The 24,196-nt window shown below is 50.7% G+C and overlaps 1 protein-coding gene across 1 annotated transcript in view; it reads left to right on the top strand.

The window, feature by feature from the left end:
* Positions 1–1,319: 1,319 nt before the first annotated feature.
* Positions 1,320–24,196, top strand: part of LOC145351595 (uncharacterized) — a 29,435-nt gene continuing 6,558 nt past the window's right edge. Inside the window, exons 1-8 of the mRNA XM_080201180.1 lie at positions 1,320–1,378; positions 3,260–3,394; positions 4,310–4,420; positions 4,951–5,007; positions 10,578–10,733; positions 14,333–14,455; positions 15,213–15,389; positions 18,583–18,693. Coding sequence (XP_080057306.1) covers positions 3,269–3,394; positions 4,310–4,420; positions 4,951–5,007; positions 10,578–10,733; positions 14,333–14,455; positions 15,213–15,389; positions 18,583–18,693 — 861 coding nt within the window. The 5' untranslated portion in view covers positions 1,320–1,378; positions 3,260–3,268. The remainder of the gene's footprint in view (positions 1,379–3,259; positions 3,395–4,309; positions 4,421–4,950; positions 5,008–10,577; positions 10,734–14,332; positions 14,456–15,212; positions 15,390–18,582; positions 18,694–24,196) is intronic.

Here is a 24,196-nt window from a genome sequence, read left to right as displayed (position 1 = left end):
TCACACTGGGAGTCTCTGTGCACAGTTCCGGCCTCCGTATCACACTGGGAGTCACTGTGCACAGTTCCGGTCTCCGTATCACACTGGGAGTCTCTGTGCACAGTTCCTGTCTCTGTATCACACTGGGAGTCACTGTGCACAGTTCCGGCCTCCGTATCACACTGGGAGTCACTGTGCACAGTTCCGGTCTCCGTATCGCACTGGGAGTCACCGTGCACAGTTCCGGTCTCCGTATCACACTGGGAGTCACCGTGCACAGTTCCGGTCTCCGTATCACACTGGGAGTCACCGTGCACAGTTCCGGTCTCTGTATCACACTGGGAGTCACTGTGCACAGTTCCGGTCTCCGTATCACACTGGGAGTCATTGTGCACAGTTCCGGTCTCCGTATCGCACTGGGAGTCACTGTGCACAGTTCCGGTCTCCGTATCGCACTGGGAGTCACTGTGCACAGTTCCGGTCTCCGTATCACACTGGGAGTCACTGTGCACAGTTCCGGTCTCCGTATCACACTGGGAGTCACTGTGCACAGTTCCGGTCTCTCTATCGCACTGGGAGTCATTGTGCACAGTTCCGGTCTCCGTATCGCACTGGGAGTCACTGTGCACAGTTCCGGTCTCCGTATCACACTGGGAGTCACTGTGCACAGTTCCGGTCTCCGTATCGCACTGGGAGTCACTGTGCACAGTTCCAGTCTCCGTATCACACTGGGAGTCACTGTGCACGGTTCCCATCTCCGTATCACACTGGGAGTCACTGTGCACGGTTCCGGTCTCCGTATCACACTGGGAGTCACTGTGCACAGTTCCGGTCTCCGTATCACACTGGGAGTCACTGTGCACAGTTCCGGTCTCCGTATCGCACTGGGAGTCACTGTGCACAGTTCCGGTCTCCGTATCACACTGGGAGTCACTGTGCACAGTTCCGGTCTCCGTATCACACTGGGAGTCACTGTGCACAGTTCCGGTCTCCGTATCACACTGGGAGTCACCGTGCACAGTTCCGGTCTCCGTATCGCACTGGGAGTCATTGTGTAGAGTTACACTTTCTGTATGACACTGTGGGATGTGGAGGGTGAATTTGACAAATGAATCTCATTGCTTCACCCTAACTCACACTCTCTTTCTCTCCTGAGCCATTGGGAAGGAATTGCAATCAATTTCCCAGTTTTCCAGGACTCTACCCTATCTGGGTCAGAGAGCAGCAAGGTTAACGTTACCAATCTGAGCAGGGCTCTGAGCATGGTCCGAAGTTGATCGAGAGTGTTTGCCTTTAGGACCCTGAGGATGATTCTCTGCTCTGTGTCTGGATCCCACCAGGATGTTGTTGGAAGTTGCTGCAGTTTGTTTGGGAAGTTCAGAGTAAAGTGGGAGTGTTGGTGAGCAATCTGGGTGTTTCGCAGTAAGTAAGAAGCTGGGGGTGAGGGGAGCTTTTGTGTTTGGGAATTGTGTGCCTGTCTGGACTCTGAGACTCCAGCATTCTGCTCTCACTCCCCCTGCTCTCCCCTAACTCACCCTCTTTTTCCTATCTCTCCTCACCCAACCCCTGTCTCACCCCCTCTATCCCTCTCACCTCCTCTCTCCCTTCTCAACCTTTCAGTCTCTGTCCTCTCTCTCCTCTTATCTTTACCTCTCTCTTCACTCTCTCTTCTCCCTCTCTTCCCCTTTCAAGTCTCTCTCTCTCTCTCTCCGTCTCTCTCTCTGTCTCTTCCTTCCCTCCCTCCACTCTGTCCCTCTTCTTTCCCTTTCCTTCTCTCATTCTCCCGCTACCCTCCCTCTTTTTACTCCCCCACTCTGTTTCTCTCACTGCCTCCTGGTCTCTGTCTCCCTGGCTCTCCTTCTCCCTTGCTTCCTCTCTGTCTTTCCCATTCTCTCATCTCCTGTCCTGGGCTTCAGAGTGAAACTGAGCAAGCAACGCACTGTCAGAGGGTCAGTGCTGAGGGAGTGCCGCACTGTCAGAGGGTCAGTGCTGAGGGAGTGCCGCACTGTCAGAGGGTCAGTGCTGAGGGAGTGCCGCACTGTCAGAGGGTCAGTGCTGAGGGAGTGCCGCACTGTCAGAGGGTCAGTGCTGAGGGAGTGCCGCACTGTCAGAGGGTCAGTGCTGAGGGAGCGCCGCACTGTCAGAGGGTCAGTGCTGAGGGAGCGCCGCACTGTCAGAGGGTCAGTGCTGAGGGAGCGCCGCACTGTCAGAGGGTCAGTGCTGAGGGAGTGCCGCACTGTCAGAGGGTCAGTGCTGAGGGAGTGCCGCACTGTCAGAGGGTCAGTGCTGAGGGAGTGCTGCACTGTCAGAGGGTCAGTGCTGAGGGAGCGCCGCACTGTCAGAGGGTCAGTGCTGAGGGAGTGCCGCACTGTCAGAGGGTCAGTGCTGAGGGAGCGCCGCACTGTCAGAGGGTCAGTGCTGAGGGAGCGCCGCACTGTCAGAGGGTCAGTGCTGAGGGAGCGCCGCACTGTCAGAGGGTCAGTGCTGAGGGAGTGCCGCACTGTCAGAGGGTCAGTGCTGAGGGAGCGCCGCACTGTCAGAGGGTCAGTGCTGAGGGAGCGCTGCACTGTCAGAGGGTCAGTGCTGAGGGAGTGCCGCACTGTCAGAGGGTCAGTGCTGAGGGAGTGCCGCACTGTCAGAGGGTCAGTGCTGAGGGAGTGCCGCACTGTCAGAGGGTCAGTGCTGAGGGAGCGCCGCACTGTCAGAGGGTCAGTGCTGAGGGAGCGCCGCACTGTCAGAGGGTCAGTGCTGAGGGAGCGTCGCACTGTCAGAGGGTCAGTGCTGAGGGAGCGCCGCACTGTCAGAGGGTCAGTGCTGAGGGAGTGCCGCACTGTCAGAGGGTCAGTGCTGAGGGAGTGCCGCACTGTCAGAGGGTCAGTGCTGAGGGAGTGTCGCACTGTCAGAGGGTCAGTGCTGAGGGAGTGCCGCACTGTCAAGAGGGTCAGTGCTGAGAATCCATACCTCATATAAGGCACATTACTGGCAGGGAAACATCAGAAAATAATCGGTAGATTTGAGAATTTTTTGTAGAATGTCAGGACCTCAAATACATGGAAGGTATTGATGAGTGAATGGGGAATACTCCCTTCTCTGCCCTTGACTCGGTGTCAGTGAGTGGGGGGGCAGTTTGGGGGCGAAGGGGAGGTCATTGTCGGTGAGGGGAGGGTCATTGTTTGTTGAGGAGGGTGAGGGAGGGTCATGTGAGTGAGTCATTCACATCAGTGTCGCAGTCACTCTAGATCTTCACCACTCCAATGACAATGTGTTTTCATTCTCACAGGAAGTCAGGATGGCGACCCCGGGGACCCTGGCAGGAGGGAGTGGGACCTCCCAGCTGACAGACCCCCACTCAGCGCACAGCTATCTGCCAGACCCTCTCCAACAATACCGGAGCTGGGAGCCAAAATCGCTGGGTGTACGGTATACAGTTCCTACTCCTTCAACTTCTCTTCTTCATTCTCTCGGTCACTGACAGACACTCTGTCTCTCTTTCTCTATCCCTTTCCCTCTCTCTCACCTGGTTTTTCTCTCCTTCTCTGAGAGTCTCTTTTGTTTCTCCCTTCCCCTCTCTCTTTCATTCCTTCTTTCTCTTTCTCTGTTTCTGTATCTCTGTGGCTTAGTCTATCCATGTCTCCCTCTCTGTCTATCCATGTCTCCCCCTCTGTCTCCCCCTCTGTCTCCCCCTCTGTCTCCCCCTCTGTCTGCCTCTCTCTCTCAGCCTCCCTCCCTCAGTCTCCCCCTCTCAGTCTCCGTCTCTCAGTGTCTCAGTCTCTCTCTCTCTCTCTATCCCTCCCTTTCTCTTTCTCTCTCTGTCCCCATCTCTCTCTCTATCTCTGCCTCTCCCTCTGCCTCACTCTTTGTCTGTCTCTCTCTTCCGAGTCTAACTCTCTCTGTCTATCTATCTCTGTCTGTCTTTCTCGGTCAACCTCTCTCTATGTGTCTCCGTCTCTCTGTCTTTGCCTTATTCTCCCTCTCTTTGCCTCTCTTTCCCTCATGCATTCAGTAGCCTCGAGGGGTTAAGTTGGCTTCTGCTTGTTCCTGTGTAACAGGCTGGAGAAGGGGCTGAATGGCCTCCTCCTGTTCCTGTGTAACAGGCTGGAGAAGGGGCTGAATGGCCTCCTCCTGTTCATGTGTAACAGGCTGGAGAAGGGGCTGAATGGCCTCCTCCTGTCCCTGTGTAACAGGCTGGAGAAGGGGCTGAATGGGGCCTCCTGCTGTTCCCGTGTAACAGGCTGGAGAAGGGGCTGAATGGCCTCCTCCTGTTCCTGTGTAACCGATTGCCCAGTTTTGCTGTCTCTCTCTCTCTTACTGATATTTGCTTCCTTCCCAGGTTGCTCTGCTGATTTTGGCAATCATTCTCTTTGTCCTGGAAGTTGCCGCCTTTTGGATTGTCTCGTCAATGGTGATCAGTTCTGGGACTCCATTTTACACTGCATTGTTGGTGAGTACTGTGGCTTAGAAACACCGAAACGAGATGCAAGAGGAGGCCATTTGGCCCTTTGAGCCTCCTGAGCCATTCATTTTGATCATGGCTGGGAGGCACGGTGACACAATGGTTAACGCTGCTGCCCTACAGCGCCAGGGACCCGGGTTCGATTCTCGGCTAGGGGCACTGCCTGTGTGGAGTCTGCCCATTCTCCCAGTGCCTGTGCGGGTTTCCTCCGGGTGTTCCGGTTTCCTCCCACAGTCCAACGGTGTGCAGGTTTGGTGGATTGGCCATTAAATTGTCCCTTAGTGTCCAAAGATATGTAGGTTAGGGGAAGTAGTGAGTTAAGGCTAGGATGGTTGGTGAGTCAATGCAGTCCCGATGGGCCAAAGGGCCTCATTGTTCACTGCAGTGATTTTACGATCCAGAGAGAGGTGCTGCCCCTCAGGGCAATGTCAGATCGGCCTGTAGGTGTGCGCTTGGCCATGACGAATGATTCCCTGCAACATTGCCGCCGCAGTAACACTCGTTCGTTCCTCTTGCAGTTGGGTGTTTGTGGATTGCTCGTGATCCTCAGCGAGAACCGACCGCGCAGAGTGATGGTAAGTAAACAGCCGTCTCTGCACTTGACATCCACTGGATCCCAGGCTAGGAGCTCCTGTTGCTGGGGCGGGGTGGGGGTTGGCGTGCGTGGGTCTGACAAAAAGACATCACGTGCATATCCCTAACATTATCCCGCACCCACGTGGTGTATCGGCGCGAATGCAGGCCCTTCGACAGCATAGCAGGTAACTCAGCCCGTGTCTGTCTCAGCTGCTACATGACCTGTCTGCTTTTCCAGTTGGGGGCAGGCCTGATTGTTCAGGATATCGGGGTTGAAAGATTGGCTGAAATACAATGAACGAAATAAGGTCCCTGACGATGAGGTGTGCATCTGATTGATTCACACAAACATTCCTTGTAGCATCTCATAGAAACTAGAAGCAGGAGGAGGCCATTCAGCCCTTCCAGCCTGCTCACCATTCATTTTGATCATGGTTGATCATCCGGTTCAATATCCTGATCCCCCCCATATCCCTCGATCCCTTTAGCCCCAAGAGCGATATCTAATTTCGTCCTGAAATCACACAACGTTTTGGCCTCGACTACTTCCTGTGGGAGTGAATCCCACACATTCAGCACCCTCTGGGTGAAGAAATTTCCCCTCACCTCAGTTCTAAAAGGTTTACCCCTTATCCTCAAACTCTGACCCCTAGTTCTGGACTCCCCTCACCATCGGGGAACATTCTTTCTGAATCTACCCTGTCTAACCCTGTGTGAATTTTATAAGTTTCTATCAGATCCCCTCTCACTCTTCTAAACTCCAGTGAATATAATCCTAACTGACTCAGTCTCTCCTCATATGACAGAGCTGCCATCCCAGGAATCAGCCTGGGAAACCTTCGCTGTGCTCCCTCTATAGCAAGGAACATCCTTCCTCAGATAAGGAGACCAAAACTACACACAATACTCCAGGAGTGGCCTCACCAACACCCTGTACAATTGCAGTAAAACATCCCTATCCCTATACACAAATCCTCTCGCTATAAGAACATAAGAAATAGGAGCAGGAGTAGGCCATCTACCCCCTCGAGCCTGCCCCGCCATTCAATAAGATCATGGCTGATCTGTCGTGGCTCAGTTCCACTTTCCCGCCCTCTCCCCATAACCCTTAATCCCCTCTCTTATCAAAAACCCATCAACCCGCGTCTTAAAAATATTTAGCGAGGCAGCCTCCACTACTTCAACGGGCAGAGAATTCCAGAGATTCACCACCCTTTGAGTGAAGAAGTTCTTCCTCAACTCCGTTCTAAACCGCCCCCCCTTTATCTTGAGGCTGTGCCCCCTAGTCCTACTGTCTTTTTTGAGCGGGAAGAGTCTCTCCACCTCTATCCTATCCATCCCATTCATCATCTTATACGTCTCAATGAGATCTCCCCTCATTCTTCTAAACTCTAACGAGTACAAGCCCAGTTTATTCAGCCTCTCCTCATAGCTCAACCCCCTCAACTCCAGTGTCATGAACACACCAATTTGCCTTCTTTACTACCTGCTGTACCTGTGCGCTTACTCTCAGCGACTGATGCACGAGGACTCCAAGGTTTCGCTGAGAATCCGCCTCTCTTGATTTACACCCATTCAGATTATTAGTCTTCCTATTATTGCTCCCAAAGTGGGTAACCTCACATTTATCCACATTATTCTGCATCTGCCGTGCAGGTGCCGACCCCATCGATATTTATCTTTTACCGTATGCAGCTCCCTGGGGCAGCTCTTCAGTAAGTGTACACCCCCATGCAACCCCATCCCCTGAGGGCGCACATGGAAATGTTAATCTGCCATCTAGTTTTAAATCACGTTCTGGAACCCCAACAAACCCAAATTTCAAATAGTCACAACCGTTTGCGATTCTGGAAATAAGGCCGGCAACCTGACTCTTGACTGCTTGAGGCATTGCCATGGAAAATCTAACGGACAACTGTGGGGACCTCAAGTTCCCCAATAATTCATAAAGCTGCACGGGCATCGAACAATCTCTTTTGTTTGCGTGGATGGGTGGCAGTACGTGAGTTTATGTCACTCCTTCCTGCAACAGTGAATGAAATACTTCACAAGTTCGGCTGATTATTTTAAGTATCTTGTTAGTGCAAGCATGAACACACTTGAAGGGCTGAATGGCCCACTACTGCTTCTACATTTCTATGTTTTGTTATAATCCAGTCAGAATCTCCAAAGTGTTCTCTGAAATCTGCCTGGGTCATATGTTTTACTATTTGAATATGGCTTGGTAAGCATGAGATGTTTCACTATGAGTATGATCCAAATGATGCATTTGGGAGCTTTATCAAACAAAGTTTATTTCAGAATACAGTAAGTACATGGCAATAACTTTGACCAATTACAAACAAAAAAAGATGATATTTTCTAAATCTTAACCATAAGACCACAAGACATAGGAGCAGAATTAGACCACTCGGCCCATCGAGTCTGCTCTTCCATTCAAACATGGCTGATTTTTTTCTCATCCCCATTCTCCTGCCTTTTCCCAGTAACCCCTTGATCCCCTTATAAATCAAAAACCTATCTATCTCTGTCTTAAAGACACTGAATAATCTGGCCCCCACTGCCTTCTGCGGCAAAGAGTTCCACAGATTCACCACTCTCTGGCTGAAGAAATTCCTCCCTATCTCTGTTCTAAAGGATCATCCCTTTCGCCTGAAGTTGTGCCCTCTGATTCTGATTTTTACTACTAGTGGAAACATCCTCTCCACATCCACTCTATCCAGGCCTCGCAGTATCCTGTGAGTTTCAATAAAATCCCCCCTCATCCTTCTAAACTCAAATGAGCACGGACCCAGAGTCCTCAACCGTTCCTCATACGACAAGCTCTTCATTCCAGGGATCATTCTTGTGAACCTCCTCTGGACCTTTCCAATGCCGGCACATCCTTCCTTAGATATAGGTCCCAAAACTGCTCACAATACCCCAAATGGGGTCTGACCAGAGCCTTATACAGCCTCGGAAGTACATCCCTGCTCTTATATTCTAGCCCTCTTGACATGAATGCTGACATTGCATTTACCTTCCTAACTGCCAACTGAACCTGCATGTTAACCTGAAGAGAATCTTGAACACGGACTCACAAGTCCTTTTGTGTTACTGATTTCCGAAGCATTTTCCCATTTTCCCAAAATAGTCTATGCCTCCATTCCTCCTTCCAAAGGGCATAACCTCACACTTTTCCACATTGTATTCCATCTGCCACTTCTGGCCCACTCGCCTAGCCTGTCCCCCTCTGCAGCCTCCCTGCTTCCTCAATACTACCTGTCCCTCAACATATCTTTGTACCATCCGCAAACTTAGCAACAGTGCCTTCAGTTCCTGCCTCCAAATCATTAGTGTATATTGTAAAAAGTTGCGGTCCCAGCACCAACCCCTGAGGCACACCACTAGTCACCGGCTGCCATCCTGAAAAAGACCCCTTTATCTCCACTCTCTGCCTTCTGCCGGTCAGCCAATCCTCTATCCATGCCAGTATCTTACCCTTAACACCATGGGCTCTTAACTTATTTAACAGTCTCCTATGTGGCACTTTGTCAAAGGCCTCCTGGAAATCTAAATATATCACGTCCTTTGGTTCTCCTTCAACTAATTTCCTTGTTAACTCCTCAAAGAACTCTACAGATTTGTCAGACATGACCTCCCTTTGACAAAACCGTGCTGACTCAGTCCTACTTTGTCACGCGCTTCCAAGTATTCTGTGATCTCACCTTTAATAATGGACTCCAAAATCTTGCCAGTGACTGAAGTCATGCGAACCGGTCTATAATTTCCCGTCTGCAGCCTCTCTCCATTCTTAAACAGCGGTGTTACATCAGCTACTTTCCAGTCCTCTGGTACCCTCCCTGCCCGCAGTGATTCCTGAAAGATCACCACCAATGCCTCAGCTCTCTCTCTTTTAGAACCCTGGGGTGTAGTCCATCCGGTCCAGGTGATTTATCCACCATCAGACCTTTCAGTTTCCCCAGAAACTTCTCTTCAGTGTTGACCACTACACTCACCCCTGACTGATGCAAAGTAACTATTCACTTCCTCTGCGATTGCTTTGTTTCCTATTATTATTTCTCCAGACTCATTTTCCAGTGGACCAATGGCTATTTTTGCCCCTCTCTTACCTTTTATATATTGAAAAAAACTCTTCCTAGCTTCTTTTATATTACTTGCTAGCTTACACTCAAATTTCACCTTCTCCCCCTTACTGCTTTTTAAGTTGTCTTCTGTTTGTTTTTAAAGGCTTCCCTATCCTCCGGCTTCCACTAATCCTTTTTTATGCTTTTGTAAGTTTTGAATACTTTGTATGCTTTTCCTTTTGCGTTTATGCTGTCCTTGACTCCCCTTGTCAGCCATGGATGCCTCGTCCTCCCCTTAGCAAGTTTCCTCCTCCTTGGGAGAATTTCTGTTAAGAGCTGTTATAGACTCTGCTGGCTGTTGGGAGGAGATCTTCCTGCCTTCCTGGGGTGAATACTCTGCTGTTACTGGTTTGCTAGCCAGTAAGTTTTAAAGCAAGTTTATTTGTCAGTGTCACAAGGAGGCTTACATTAACACTGCAATGAAGTTACTGTGAAATTCCCCTAGTCGCCACGCTCTGGCGCCTGTTCAGGTACATTGAGGGAGAATTTAGCACGGCCAGTGCGCCCTAACCAGTGGGAGGAAACCGGAGCACCCGGAGGAAACCCATGCAGACACGGGGAGAACATGCAGACTCAGCACAGACCCAAGCCAGGAATTGAAGCCGGGTCCCTGGCGCTGTGAGGCAGCAGTGCTAATCACTGTGCCACCGTGCTGGGGGAGAGAGTGAGAGAGAGAAAACCTTTTTGTAACTTGAAAACTAGGACAGTCTCTGACTCCAAACCAAACCGAAAGGAGAAAATAAACTCCTGCCGCCTGACTGATCCATCATTTTTTTCCAAAAATCCGAGAAAGTTCATTAAGCTCCTATTAAAAATAAACAAAACCCCGTTTAAACCAGTGAAGCAGAAATAAGAGGACATTGAAGCAGGCAACCAGCACCACAGTAAAACAAACTGCAGAGACTATCATGTGCGACACAGTGGTTAGCACTGCTGCCTCACAGCACCAGGCACCCGGCTTTGATTCAGGGTCACTGTCTGTGTGGAGTCTGCACATTCTCCCCGTGTCTGCATGTGTTTAATCCAGGTGCCCCGGTTTTCTCCCATAACCAGAATGATGTGCTAGTTAGGTGCATTGACCGTGCTAAACTGACGCTTAATGTCGGGGGATAAGGAGGGTAAATACGGGGGGTTATGGGGATAGGGCCTGGATGGGATTGTTTCGGTGTAGACTCAATGGGCTGAATGCAGTCACAGAGGTTTACAGCATGGGAACAGGCCCTTTGGCCCAACTTGTCCATGCTGCCTTTTTTTTAAACCACTAAGCTAGTTCTGCATTGCAGATTCTGCGATTCTATAAGAGACACGGGCATCACAGTTTTGACCTACTCTCCAGATGACCCCGTTGCGGAGTTTGCCATCTCTCAGTTCTCCGTTTTGAACTGAGCAGTTGACACGTCGCATGCCATCAACTCCTCCGTAACCAACGCTCTCTCCTCCAGTTCAAAGCTGCCCTCGCCTGCGCACTCCTTGGATCTGTCCTCACCGCAATCCAGCTCATCATCCACCTCGTGGATCTGCATCAGTTCAAAGAAGAGAAAGTTGACTGTAGCACCATGATTTACGACCCAACATGCTTACACCGGGCACGCAAGCAGGTAAACGTCACATCCAGCATGACTTTTGGAGCAGCACTGTCAGAGGGTCAGTGCTGAGGGAGTGCCGCACTGTCAGAGGGTCAGTGCTGAGGGAGCACCACGCTGTCAGAGGGTCAGTGCTGAGGGAGCGCCGCACTGTCAGAGGGTCAGTGCTGAGGGAGTGCCGCACTGTCAGAGGGTCAGTGCTGAGGGAGTGCTGCACTGTCAGAGGGTCAGTGCTGAGGGAGCGCCGCACTGTCAGAGGGTCAGTGCTGAGGGAGTGCCGCACTGTCAGAGGGTCAGTGCTGAGGGAGTGCCGCACTGTCAGAGGGTCAGTGCTGAGGGAGCGCCGCACTGTCAGAGGGTCAGTGCTGAGGGAGTGCCGCACTGTCAGAGGGTCAGTGCTGAGGGAGCACCACGCTGTCAGAGGGTCAGTGCTGAGGGAACACCACACTGTCAGAGGGTCAGTGCTGAGGGAGTGCCGCACTGTCAGAGGGTCAGTGCTGAGTGAGTGCTGCACTGTCAGAGGGTCAGTGCTGAGGGTGTGCTGCACTGTCAGAGGGTCAGCGCTGAGGGAGTGCTGCACTGTCAGAGGGTCAGTGCTGAGGGAGTGCCGCACTGTCAGAGGGTCAGTGCTGAGGGAGCGCCGCACTGTCAGAGGGTCAGTGCTGAGGGAGTGCCGCACTGTCAGAGGGTCAGTGCTGAGGGAGTGCCGCACTGTCAGAGGGTCAGTGCTGAGGGAGCGCCGCACTGTCAGAGGGTCAGTGCTGAGGGAGTGCCGCACTGTCAGAGGGTCAGTGCTGAGGGAGCACCACGCTGTCAGAGGGTCAGTGCTGAGGGAACACCACACTGTCAGAGGGTCAGTGCTGAGGGAGTGCCGCACTGTCAGAGGGTCAGTGCTGAGTGAGTGCTGCACTGTCAGAGGGTCAGTGCTGAGGGTGTGCTGCACTGTCAGAGGGTCAGCGCTGAGGGAGTGCTGCACTGTCAGAGGGTCAGTGCTGAGGGAGTGCCGCACTGTCAGAGGGTCAGTGCTGAGGGAGTGCTGCACTGTCAGAGGGTCAGTGCTGAGGGAGTGCCGCACTGTCAGAGGGTCAGTGCTGAGGGAGTGCCGCACAGTCAGAGGGTCAGTACTGAGGGAGTGTTGCACTGTCAGAGGGTCAGTGCTGAGGGAGCACCACACTGTCAGAGGGTCAGTGCTGAGGGAGTGCCGCACTGTCAGAGGGTCAGTGCTGAGGGTGTGCTGCACTGTCAGAGGGTCAGTGCTGAGGGAGTGCTGCACTGTCAGAGGGTCAGTGCTGAGGGAGTGCCGCACTGTCAGAGGGTCAGTGCTGAGGGAGTGCCGCACTGTCAGAGGGTCAGTGCTGAGGGAGCACCACGCTGTCAGAGGGTCAGTGCTGAGGGAGCGCCGCACTGTCAGAGGGTCAGTGCTGAGGGAGTGCCGCACTGTCAGAGGGTCAGTGCTGAGGGAGTGCTGCACTGTCAGAGGGTCAGTGCTGAGGGAGCGCCGCACTGTCAGAGGGTCAGTGCTGAGGGAGTGCCGCACTGTCAGAGGGTCAGTGCTGAGGGAGTGCCGCACTGTCAGAGGGTCAGTGCTGAGGGAGCGCCGCACTGTCAGAGGGTCAGTGCTGAGGGAGTGCCGCACTGTCAGAGGGTCAGTGCTGAGGGAGCACCACGCTGTCAGAGGGTCAGTGCTGAGGGAACACCACACTGTCAGAGGGTCAGTGCTGAGGGAGTGCCGCACTGTCAGAGGGTCAGTGCTGAGTGAGTGCTGCACTGTCAGAGGGTCAGTGCTGAGGGTGTGCTGCACTGTCAGAGGGTCAGCGCTGAGGGAGTGCTGCACTGTCAGAGGGTCAGTGCTGAGGGAGTGCCGCACTGTCAGAGGGTCAGTGCTGAGGGAGCGCCGCACTGTCAGAGGGTCAGTGCTGAGGGAGTGCCGCACTGTCAGAGGGTCAGTGCTGAGGGAGTGCCGCACTGTCAGAGGGTCAGTGCTGAGGGAGCGCCGCACTGTCAGAGGGTCAGTGCTGAGGGAGTGCCGCACTGTCAGAGGGTCAGTGCTGAGGGAGCACCACGCTGTCAGAGGGTCAGTGCTGAGGGAACACCACACTGTCAGAGGGTCAGTGCTGAGGGAGTGCCGCACTGTCAGAGGGTCAGTGCTGAGTGAGTGCTGCACTGTCAGAGGGTCAGTGCTGAGGGTGTGCTGCACTGTCAGAGGGTCAGCGCTGAGGGAGTGCTGCACTGTCAGAGGGTCAGTGCTGAGGGAGTGCCGCACTGTCAGAGGGTCAGTGCTGAGGGAGTGCTGCACTGTCAGAGGGTCAGTGCTGAGGGAGTGCCGCACTGTCAGAGGGTCAGTGCTGAGGGAGTGCCGCACAGTCAGAGGGTCAGTACTGAGGGAGTGTTGCACTGTCAGAGGGTCAGTGCTGAGGGAGCACCACACTGTCAGAGGGTCAGTGCTGAGGGAGTGCCGCACTGTCAGAGGGTCAGTGCTGAGGGTGTGCTGCACTGTCAGAGGGTCAGTGCTGAGGGAGTGCTGCACTGTCAGAGGGTCAGTGCTGAGGGAGTGCCGCACTGTCAGAGGGTCAGTGCTGAGGGAGTGCTGCACTGTCAGAGGGTCAGTGCTGAGGGAGTGCCGCACTGTCAGAGGGTCAGTGCTGAGGGAGTGCCGCACTGTCAGAGGGTCAGTGCTGAGGGAGTGCCGCACTGTCAGAGGGTCAGTGCCGAGGGAGTGCCACACTGTCAGAGGGTCAGTGCTGAGGGAGTGCCGCACTGTCAGAGGGTCAGTGCTGAGGGAGTGCCGCACTGTCAGTGGGTCAGTACTGAGGGAGTGCCGCACTGTCAGAGGGTCAGTGCTGAGGGAGTGCCGCACTGTCAGAGGGTCAGTGCTGAGGGAGTGCCGCACTGTCAGAGGGTCAGTGCCGAGGGAGTGCCGCACTGTCAGAGGGTCAGTGCCGAGGGAGCGCCGCACTGTCAGAGGGTCAGTGCTGAGGGAGTGCCGCACTGTCAGAGGGTCAGTGCCGAGGGAGTGCCGCACTGTCAGAGGGTCAGTGCCGAGGGAGCGCCGCACTGTCAGAGGGTCAGTGCTGAGGGAGTGCCGCACTGTCAGAGGGTCAGTGCCGAGGGAGTGCCGCACTGTCAGAGGGTCAGTGCTGAGGGAGTGCCGCACTGTCAGAGGGTCAGTGCTGAGGGAGTGCCGCACTGTCAGAGGGTCAGTGCTGAGGGAGTGCCGCACTGTCAGAGGGTCAGTGCTGAGGGAGTGCCGCACTGTCAGAGGGTCAGTGCCGAGGGAGCGCCGCACTGTCAGAGGGTCAGTGCTGAGGGAGTGCCGCACTGTCAGAGGGTCAGTGCCGAGGGAGTGCCGCACTGTCAGAGGGTCAGTGCTGAGGGAGTGCCGCACTGTCAGAGGGTCAGTGCTGAGGGAGTGCCGCAGTGTCAGAGGGTCAGTGCTGAGGGAGTGCCGCACTGTCAGAGGGTCAGTGCCAAGCCTCGAGAAACAGGCTAAATGGGGCGTCCTCTTGCTCCTCTGTAACAGGCTGGAGAAGAGGCTGAATTGCCTCCTCCTGTTCCTGTGTAACAAAGAGAAGACAACATGTTCACCACTGTGACCAGTGCTTTTTTTTTCACAGAGATTAATGTTGCAATTTGTGCCTGTCTTTTACCTTTTGACACTCAGTGGGATGATGCTGTGCATTGTCCTGTCCATGAGCCTGTACAAAGTACTCCAGACTTGGAAACCAGAAATTAATCAGGTACGGCAAATTTTTATCAATAACCATCTCACTATTCAGAATCACTAATTGACCCTCTATAAGCGTTAGATACAGAGTAAAGCTCCCTCTACACTGTCCCCCATCAAACACTCCCAGGACAGGAACAGCACGGGGTTAGATACAGAGTAAAGCTCCCTCTACATTGTCCCCATCAAACACTCCCAGGACAGGAACAGCACGGGGTTAGATACAGAGTAAAGCTCCCTCTACACTGTCCCCACATCAAACACTCACAGGACAGGTACAGCACGGGGTTAGATACAGAGTAAAGGTCCCTCTACACTGTCCCCATCAAACACTCCCAGGACAGGTACAGCACGGGGTTAGATACAGAGTAAAGCTCCCTCTACACTGTCCCCACATCAAACACTCACAGGACAGGTACAGCACGGGGTTAGATACAGAGTAAAGGTCCCTCTACACTGTCCCCCATCAAACAGTCACAGGACAGGTACAGCACGGGGTTAGATACAGAGTAAAGGTCCCTCTACACTGTCCCCCATCAAACACTCCCAGGACAGGTACAGCACGGGGTTAGATACAGAGTAAAGCTCCCTCTACACTGTCCCCCATCAAACACTCCCAGGACAGGAACAGCACGGGGTTAGATACAGAGTAAAGCTCCCTCTACACTGTCCCCCATCAAACACTCCCAGGACAGCTACAGCACAGGGTTGTATGTTGTCCTGTGCAGTGCCTTTCTATTCCGATACTTGTCCCTGTTTCCTGTCCACAGCTGTTCGTTTCCGAAGGAACGGCTTTCACATCTGTAGACCTGGCTCGCGTTCCCATTCTGGAATCTCAGCAAGCCCCAGGCTCTGGCCTTCAAGGACACAGTACACCCAGCGCCCAAGGTCGGAAGAGGTCACTGCTGGTGGAGAAGTTTCTAGAATGTCAACCCAAGTTATTGGGGGTAAGTTTGCAGTTTCTGTTGTTTTTTGTTTTGTTAAAAGCATTGACATATTTTCCTTGCATTGCTACGAAAACCTCGATATCTGATGCACATGTCCCCATATATGGTAACTGCTCTCCAATATGTCCTGTTCTCCTGTAAAGGGAGAGTTGACATGTTGCGAGAGGCTGTGATGATTGTCCTCTGTGTGACATGGGGCAAAGGGCAGACTCTGCAGTGAGGTCTGAGGATGCGATGCACCTGGACTACAAGGTAAAGGTTGCCTTCTTTATGAAGGCAGTCGCTCCTATCGTCCAGCAAGAATCTCACCCATTTCTGCAGGACCCCAGTTTCCCCCAGAATCCAGAAGAGGCCATTGGGCCCATAGAATTTGCCATCTGAAAGAGCATCTCACCCAACACCACCCCACCTGCTCCTTCTCCCCCGCCACCCCCATCTGCCCCCACCCCACCCCCATCTCTCCCAGCCCACTCCAATCTCCCCTACCCCACCCCCATCTCCCCCACCCCACAGACACAATAATTCTGTACATTTACCATGGCCAATCCCCCTCACCTACACCTTTGTACACTAATGGGCAAATTGACAATTTCTTCCAGCCCCTACAATCCTCCCTGTCTCTGTAAACTTCTCCAGCCCCTACAGCCCCCCATCTCTGTAGCCTCCTCCAGTCCTATACCCTGTCCCTAACCCTGTAACCTCCTCTAGCCCCTACAACCCTCCCTATTTCTGTAACCTCCGCCAGCCCCAACAACACCTCCTTATCTCTGTAACCTCCTCCAGCCCCTACTCCCCTCCCTATCTCTGTAACGACCTCCAGCCCTCTACAACCCTCACTATATCTGTAACTTCCTCCTGCCCCTCCAAACCTCCTTATTTCTGGAGCTTCATACAACCCTCCCAATCTCTGCAACTTCCCAAAGGTCTGGCCTCTTTTGCGCCCTTGATCCATATTTTAGTCTTCAATATTTCACTTGATCTACTCGATTTTGTGAGGTGTCTTTTGAATCATCAGCAAATGCTGATTTGTGACTTCCTGTCCATCTTCAAATCTGGCGCTTGTTATTTTGCTCTGCAGGAATCTCAGATCTTTACTGTCAGTCTCACATTTCAACAACTGTAAATCGAATAAACGTATTTCTCTGCTGATTAATTTGTGTGCCAGTAGGTTGTTTTATATATACAGCGGAGGTTGCGATGATTATAGTTAAGACTACCATTCCCCACGAATAGCCAGTCAAAGTCATGGACCTTGCTAAGACCTAGGCCAGAAACTCCACGATGTTTTTTGAAGTTAGCCTAAATTCTACATTTGAATCTGGCATTGGTGAGCATCAGGTGTTTCCCTCCAGGTCCGATTCAAGTGACCAGCTAGGAAGCTTTAATCCAACAAAGTTTATTTAAGAACACAGTTAGAATATAACAAGAAGAATTAGCGTCACTTTCCCCAATTACAAGACTTAAATATAACACCATAAATCTCCTAACAGCTAGCTATCCCTGTTGTTCCAAGTCAAATGACGTCCCGTAAACATACACCCTTCTCTTAACTTAGCACGATAGCAAGTATGCTTATGTGATGTTGGATTTGCAGCTTTTTAGCAATTGGTGTGAGTTGGTCATGTGAATGTTGGATCTAATCTCTGAGATTTCGCAGTCCTGGAACTTGCAGCAATCCTATGGAAAGAGAGAGAGAGGCAGAGAGACACTGTCTTCTTCCACTAGCTTCTGGCACTGAGAAAACAAAATTAAAACTGGCTTTTCTCTGCAGCTCAATGATACCTAGCCATAACATTTTAAGACTGTAAGACATAGGAGCAGAATGAGGCCATATGGCCCATCGAATCTGCTCCCCCATTCAATCATGGCTGATATTATTCTCATCCCCATTCTCCTGCCTTTTCCCCATAACCCCGATCCCCTTATTAATCAAGAACCTATCTTTCTCTGTCTTAAAGACATTCAATGACCCGGCCTCCTCTGCGGCAAAGACTTCCACAGATTCCCCACTCTCTGGCTGAAGAAATTCCTCCTCATCTGTTTTAAAGAATAATCCCTTTAGCCTGAGGTTGTGCCCTCTGCTTCTAGTCTCTCCCACTAGTGGAAGCATCCTGTCCATGTCCACTCTATCCAGGCCTCACAGTATCATGGAAATTTTAATAAGATCCCCCGCCACCCCCCCCATCCTTCTAAACTCCAACGAGTACAGACCCTGAGTCCTCAACCATTCCTCATACAACAAGCTCTTCGTTCTTGTGAATCTCCTCTGGACCCTTTCCAAGGCCGGCACATCCTTTCTTAGATATGGACCCAAAACTGCTCACAATACTCCAAATGGGATCTGGCCAGAACCTTGTACAGCCTCAGAAATATATCCCTGCTCTTGTATTCTAGCCCTCCCAACATGAACGCTAACATTGAGCCACATGACATAAACTGTCAATCAATCTCAATCAAGCACTACTCAGCAATCCCCAAAGGACATCTAAACCCCAGAAGAGTGCATTAGTCCAGGTTCAAGTCAGCATGATGACCGTTATGTTGTTCAGTGACAATTTGAGGACACCAGTCACAGACACCACGGTGCCAACAAAATCCTGGAAAGGCACATGATAAAGATACACTTGTTCTGGGCAGAGTTTCAACACAGGTTTAAGATGATTTATTGATACCCGTCGCGCTACAGGACTCTGCCTAAACCATGAGGGCCAGTCACAGTGCAGAATTCAGAAATACACAAGCATTTGTAGTTTCAAATTCGATGACAAGTGATTAGTCAATCAAGGTATCGGAGTTATCTCTATCCACTCATGGCTATTGATTAAGGGTACATGCATAAGGTACTCATATTTAAAACCAATTGCAATCACCTTAATCATAATACCCAAACAGCAGTGAAGCTTTTAATTGTGTCAGTTGGGTATTTTTCCAACTATCTTGAGATAGCCCAGCTGTGCCTGAATGTTAGAACACAAATCAATGCAATGTTTGCTTTAATTGCCTTTCCCCAGACTAATACTCCCTACAGTCCTCTCTTCTTCCAATGGACTTTTGTTTTTTTGAAACAGCTTACTATCCCGATATGCATGTCTCTGCTATTAAACTGTACACTTGTGGCATGGCTACTATTCTCCATATGGGCATTGTTATTTCTGTTCTCCAGTGTCACTGAAGGTGCCTTTTTGATTTATAGATTGTACATATTGTCCTGGGGCTCAGTGTGCCGATTATAACCATGATAATTGTCACACCATTTCACGAAGAACTGATAACTCTGGGTTTTGTCTGGTGGCTTACTGTGCAGGTATGTTTGTCATCTTCTTTTAATTTGATAAGTCATTGGGCATGCCATAAGGTATCAGAGCAGAATTAGGCCATTCATAGAACATAGAACATTACAGCGCAGAACAGGCCCTTCGGCCCACAATGTTGCGCCGACCAGTCTTATTTTTAAAAAAAAAACATTGACCCACTAATCTAAACCAATCCCTTTTCGTCCATAAACCTATCCACCAATCTCTTAAACGCCCCCAAACTAGGTGCATTTACAACTGCAGCAGGCAGGGCATTCCAGTCCCTCACCACCCTCTGGGTAAAGAACCTGCCCCTGACATCCGTCCTATAACTACCCCCCCTTAATTTAAAGCCATGCCCCCTCGTGCTAGATTTCTCCATCCGAGGAAACAGGCTATCACCATCCACCCTATCTAAACCTCTAATCATCTTATATGTTTCTATAAGATCCCCTCTTAGCCGCCTTCTTTCCAGTGAAAACAACCCCAAATCCCTCAGTCTCTCCTCATAGGACCTCCCCTGCATACCAGGCAACATCCTGGTAAACCTCCTCTGCACCCTCTCCAAAGCCTCCACATCCTTCCTGTAATGTGGGGACCAGAACTGCACACAGTACTCCAAGTGCGGCCGCACCAGAGTTGTGTACAGTTGCAACATGACACTGCGACTCCTAAATTCAATCCCCCTACCAATAAACGCCAAGACACCGTATGCCTGCTTAACAACCTTATCTACTTGATTCCCAACTTTCAGGGATCTATGTACACATACACCTAGATCCCTCTGTTCATCCACACTATTCAAAGTCCTCCCGTTAGCCCTATACTCAACACATCTGTTATTCCTACCGAAATGGATTACCTTCACACTTCTACCTCACAATTCAGCCCATCGGGTCTACTGCGCCATTCAGTCATGGCAGATCTGATTCTCATCCCCATTTTCCTGCCTTCTCCCCGTAACCCTTGATCCCTTTCCCAATCAAGAACCTATCTATCTCTGTCTTAAATATCCTCAATGACCCGGCCTCCTCTGTGGCAATAAGTTCCACAGATTCACCACCCTCTGGCTGAAGAAATTCCTGCTCATCTCGCTTTTAAAGGAGTGTCTCATCACTCTGAGGTTGTGCCTTCGAGTTCCAGTCTCCCCAGCTAGTGGAAACATTCTGTCCACATCCACCCTATCCGAGCCCCTCAGTATTCTGTAAGTTTCAATGAGATCACCCCTTATCCTTCTAAACCCCATCGAGGGCGACACGGTGGCACAGTGGTTAGCACTGCTGCCTCACAGCACCAGGAACCCAGGTGGGATTGCTGTCAGTGTGGGCTTGATGGGCTGAATGGCCTCCTTCTGTACTGTGGGGATTCTATGAATATAGACCCAGACTCCTCAACCTCTCCTCACATGACAAACCCTTCATTCCTGGGATCATTCTAGTGAACCTCCTGTGGACCCCCTCCAAGGCCAGACCCTATAGATGCAAGAAAGGGAGTTTCAGGAGTTTGACCCAGTGACAATACGCTGTTACTAAGGCCCAGGGCAGAAACTCATAGGTGTGTTATGAAGATAGCCTAGATCTTGAGTTTTTACATTTGGTTTTGGCATCAGGGTGACAATAAGATGTATCACAGATGACTCAAGTGACACACCAGGGAGCTTTTATCAATTAAAGTTCATTGAAGGACACAGCTAGAATGTAACAAAAAGAATTAGCATAACTTTTACTAATTACAAGATTCAAATGTGACACAGTATAAACCTTAACATGCATTTTGGAAGGTCCAACATAGTAAATGGCAGAACCCTTAAGAGCATTGATCGGCAGAGGGATCTGGGTGTACAGGTGCACAGGTCACTGAAAATGGCAAAGCAGATGGACAAGGTAGTCAAGAAGGCATATGGCATGTTTGCCTTTATCGGCCGGGGCATTGAATTTAAAAATTGGCAAGTCATGTTGTAGCTTTATAGAACGTCAGTTAGGCCGCACTTGGAATATAGTGTTCAATTCTGGTTGCCACGCTACCAGAAGGATGTGTAGGCTTTGGAGAGGGTACAGAAAAGATTTACCAGGATGTTGCCTGGTATTGAGGGCATTAGCTATGAGGGAAGGTTAGAAAACTTTGGTTTGTTCTGACTGGAACGACGGAGGTTGAGGGGAGACCTGACAGAAGCCTACAAGATTATGAGGGGCAGGGACAGAGTGGATAGTCAGAAGCTTTTTCCCAGGGTGGAAGAGTCAGTTACTAGGGGGACAGGCTTAAGGGCAAGGGACAAGATTTAAAGGAGATGTACAAGGCAAGTTTTTTTACACAGAGTTTGGTGGGTGCCTGGAACTCGTTGCCAGGAGAGGTAGTAGAAGCAGATACCATACTGACTTTTAAGGGGCGTCTTGACAAATACATGAATAGGATGGAAATAGATGGATATGGTCCCTGGAAGGGTAGGGGGTTTTTGTTCAGTCGGGCAGCGTGGTCGGTGCAGGCTTGGAGGGCCGAAGTGCCTGTTCCTATGCTGTAATTTTCTTTGTTCTTTGTTCCTGACAGCTAGCTATCTCTGTTGTTTCAAGTCAAACACCATTCCACAGACTTATACCCCCTTCTAGGCTTATCACAAAAAGCAAGTATGCTTATATGATGCTGGATTTTGCAGCTTTTTAAACACCCGCTGTGAGTTTATTTATTTGTATCACAAATAGGCTTACATTAACACTGCAATGAAGTTACTGTGAAAATCCCCAGGTCGCCACACTCTGGCGCCTGTTTGGGTATACTGAGGGAGAATTTAGATGCCGAGTGCACCTAACCAGACTATGGGAGGAAACCGGAACATCGTTGGCAGTTAGCATTTCGATCGAGCGGGGCTGCTTTGTCCTGGATGGTGTTGAGCTTCTTGAATGTTGTTGAAAAGGAAAGGCAGACGTTGTGAACCTTCCTAAAAGCCCGGTTGGGCTGGAACTGAGGAGTTGTATCTGACCCTGGACAAAGGTTACAAAAACATTACACACAAGTGGGAAGGCTGAGGGACAGAGGAACCTTGGAATACACAGTTTGTTGAAATTGGTGCGCAGGTAGACAGAGTGGGAAGGTGTTGAGCACACTGGCCTTCTTCAGTCAGGGTATTATGTACAGGAGTTAGGATGTTATGTTTCAGCATTGGTGAGGCTGCACTGGGCGTATCATATTTACCGCTTGGAACATAATTTACAATTCCAGTTTGGTTCAATCATAGAATCCTGCAATGCGGAAAGAGGCCATTCAGCCCATTGAGCCTGCACCGACCAAAATCCCACCCAGGCCGTATCCCCCCAACCCCACATGTTTACACTCCTAATCTCCCTGACATTAAGGGAGAATTTGGCATGATCAATCCAGCTGACCGTGGGAGGAAACCGGAACTCCCGGGGGAACATAAGAACATAAGAACATAAGAAATAGGAGCAGGAGTAGGCCATCTAGCCCTTCGAGCCTGCCCCGCCATTCAATAAGATCATGGCTGATCTGTCGTGGCTCAGTTCCACTTTCCCGCCCTCTCCCCATAACCCTTAATCCCTTCTCTTATCAAAAACCCATCAACCCGCGTCTTAAAAATATTTAGCGAGGCAGCCTCCACCACTTCAACGGGCAGAGAATTCCAGAGATTCACCACCCTTTGAGTGAAGAAGTTCCTCCTCAACTCCGTTCTAAATCGCCTCCCCTTTATCTTGAGGCTGTGCCCCCTAGTCCTACTGTCTTTTTTGAGCGGGAAGAGTCTCTCCACCTCTATCCTATCCATCCCATTCATCATCTTATACGTCTCAATGAGATCTCCCCTCATTCTTCTAAACTCTAACGAGTACAAGCCTAGTTTATTCAGCCTCTCCTCATAGCTCAATCCCCAGGGAAACCCAGGCTGACTCCAGACTGACAGTGAGCCAAGCTGGAAATCGAACCCCGGCCTCTGGCGTATGAAGCAGCTGTGCTGTGCCACCATGCTGCCTTGAAGATTTTCCAATCTTTCCAACTCTCCTGATCCCATTTGGATCCTCAAAGGTGGAATTTCCCCATCCCGCCTGCCACAGGAATCGTAGGACCGTTAACGATTTGGATGAGAATATAGGGAGCATGATTAGTAAGTTTGCAGATGACACCAACATTGGTGGCAGTATGGTGGACAGTGAAGAAGGTTATCTAGGATTGCAACGGGATCTTGATCAATTGGGCTGACGAATGGCAGATGGAGTTCAATTTAGACAAATGCGAGGTGATGCATTTTGGTAGATTGAACCAGGGCAGGACTTACTCAGTTAATGGTAGGGTGTTGGGGAGAGTTACAGAACAGAGAGATCGAGGGGTACAGGTTCATAGCTCCTTGAAAGTGGAGTCACAGGTGGACAGAGTGGTGAAGAAGGCATTCGGCATGCTTGGTTTCATCGGTCAGAACATTGAATACAGGAGTTGGGGTGTCTTGTTGAAGTTGTACAAGACATTAGTAAGGCCACACTTGGAATACTGTGTACAGTTCCAGTCACCCTATTATAGAAAGGATATTATTAAACTAGAAAGAGTGCAGAAAAGATTTACTAGGATGCTACCGGAACTTGATGGATTGAGTTATAAGGAGAGGCTGGATAGACTGGGACTTTTTTCTCTGGAGTGTAGGAAGCTGAGGGGTGATCTTATAGAGGTCTATAAAATAATGAGGGGCCCAGATCAGCCAGATAGTCAATATCTTTTCCCAGAGGGAGGGGAGTCTAAAACTAGAGGGCATAGGTTTAAGGTGAGAGGGGAGAGATACAAAAGGGTCCAGAGGGGCAATTTTTTCACACAGAGGGTGGTGAGTGTCTGGAACAAGCTGCCTGAGGCAGTAGTAGAGGTGGGTACAATTCTTTCTTTTAAAAAGCGTTTAGACAGTTACATGGGTAAGATGAGTATGGAGGGATATGGGCCAAACATGGCAATTGAGACTAGCTTAGAGGTTAAAAAAGGGACAGCATGGACAAGTTGGGCCGAAGGGCCTGTTTGCATGCTGTAAACCTCTGTAACTTGGTGACTTGATGACCTAGGGCAGAAACTTCCAGGCATGTGATTCGCAAATTAAAAAGATTTGCCAGGATGTTACCAAGACTTGAGTTGTAAGGCAAGGCTGGATAGGCTGGGACTTATTCCCCTGGAGCCTAGGAGGATGAGGGTTGACAGTGGCACAGTGGTTAGCACTGCTGCCTCACAGCACCAGGGACCCAGGTTCTGTTCCTGGCTTGAGTCACGGGTTGTGGAGTTTGCACATTCTCCCCGTGTCTGCATGGGTTTCCTCCAGGTGTCTGTGTTTCCTCCCACAGTCTGAAAGATGTGCTGGTTAGGGTGCATTGGCCGTGCTAAATTCTCCCTCAGTCTACCCAAACAGACGGCAGAGTGTGGCGACTAGAGGATTTTCACAGTAACTTCATTGCAGTGTTAATGTAAATCTCACTCGTGACTAAGAAATAAACTTGGAAAAAACTTTATAGAGGTTTATAAAATCATGAGGAGCATAGATAA

This window comes from Carcharhinus amblyrhynchos, chromosome 13 (assembly GCF_965287045.1).
Source record: "Carcharhinus amblyrhynchos chromosome 13, sCarAmb.v2.hapA, whole genome shotgun sequence".
Classification (NCBI taxonomy): Eukaryota; Metazoa; Chordata; class Chondrichthyes; order Carcharhiniformes; family Carcharhinidae; genus Carcharhinus; species Carcharhinus amblyrhynchos.
The sequence above is the reverse complement of the archived record's forward strand: the minus strand, read 5'-3'. Positions and strand labels throughout refer to the sequence as shown.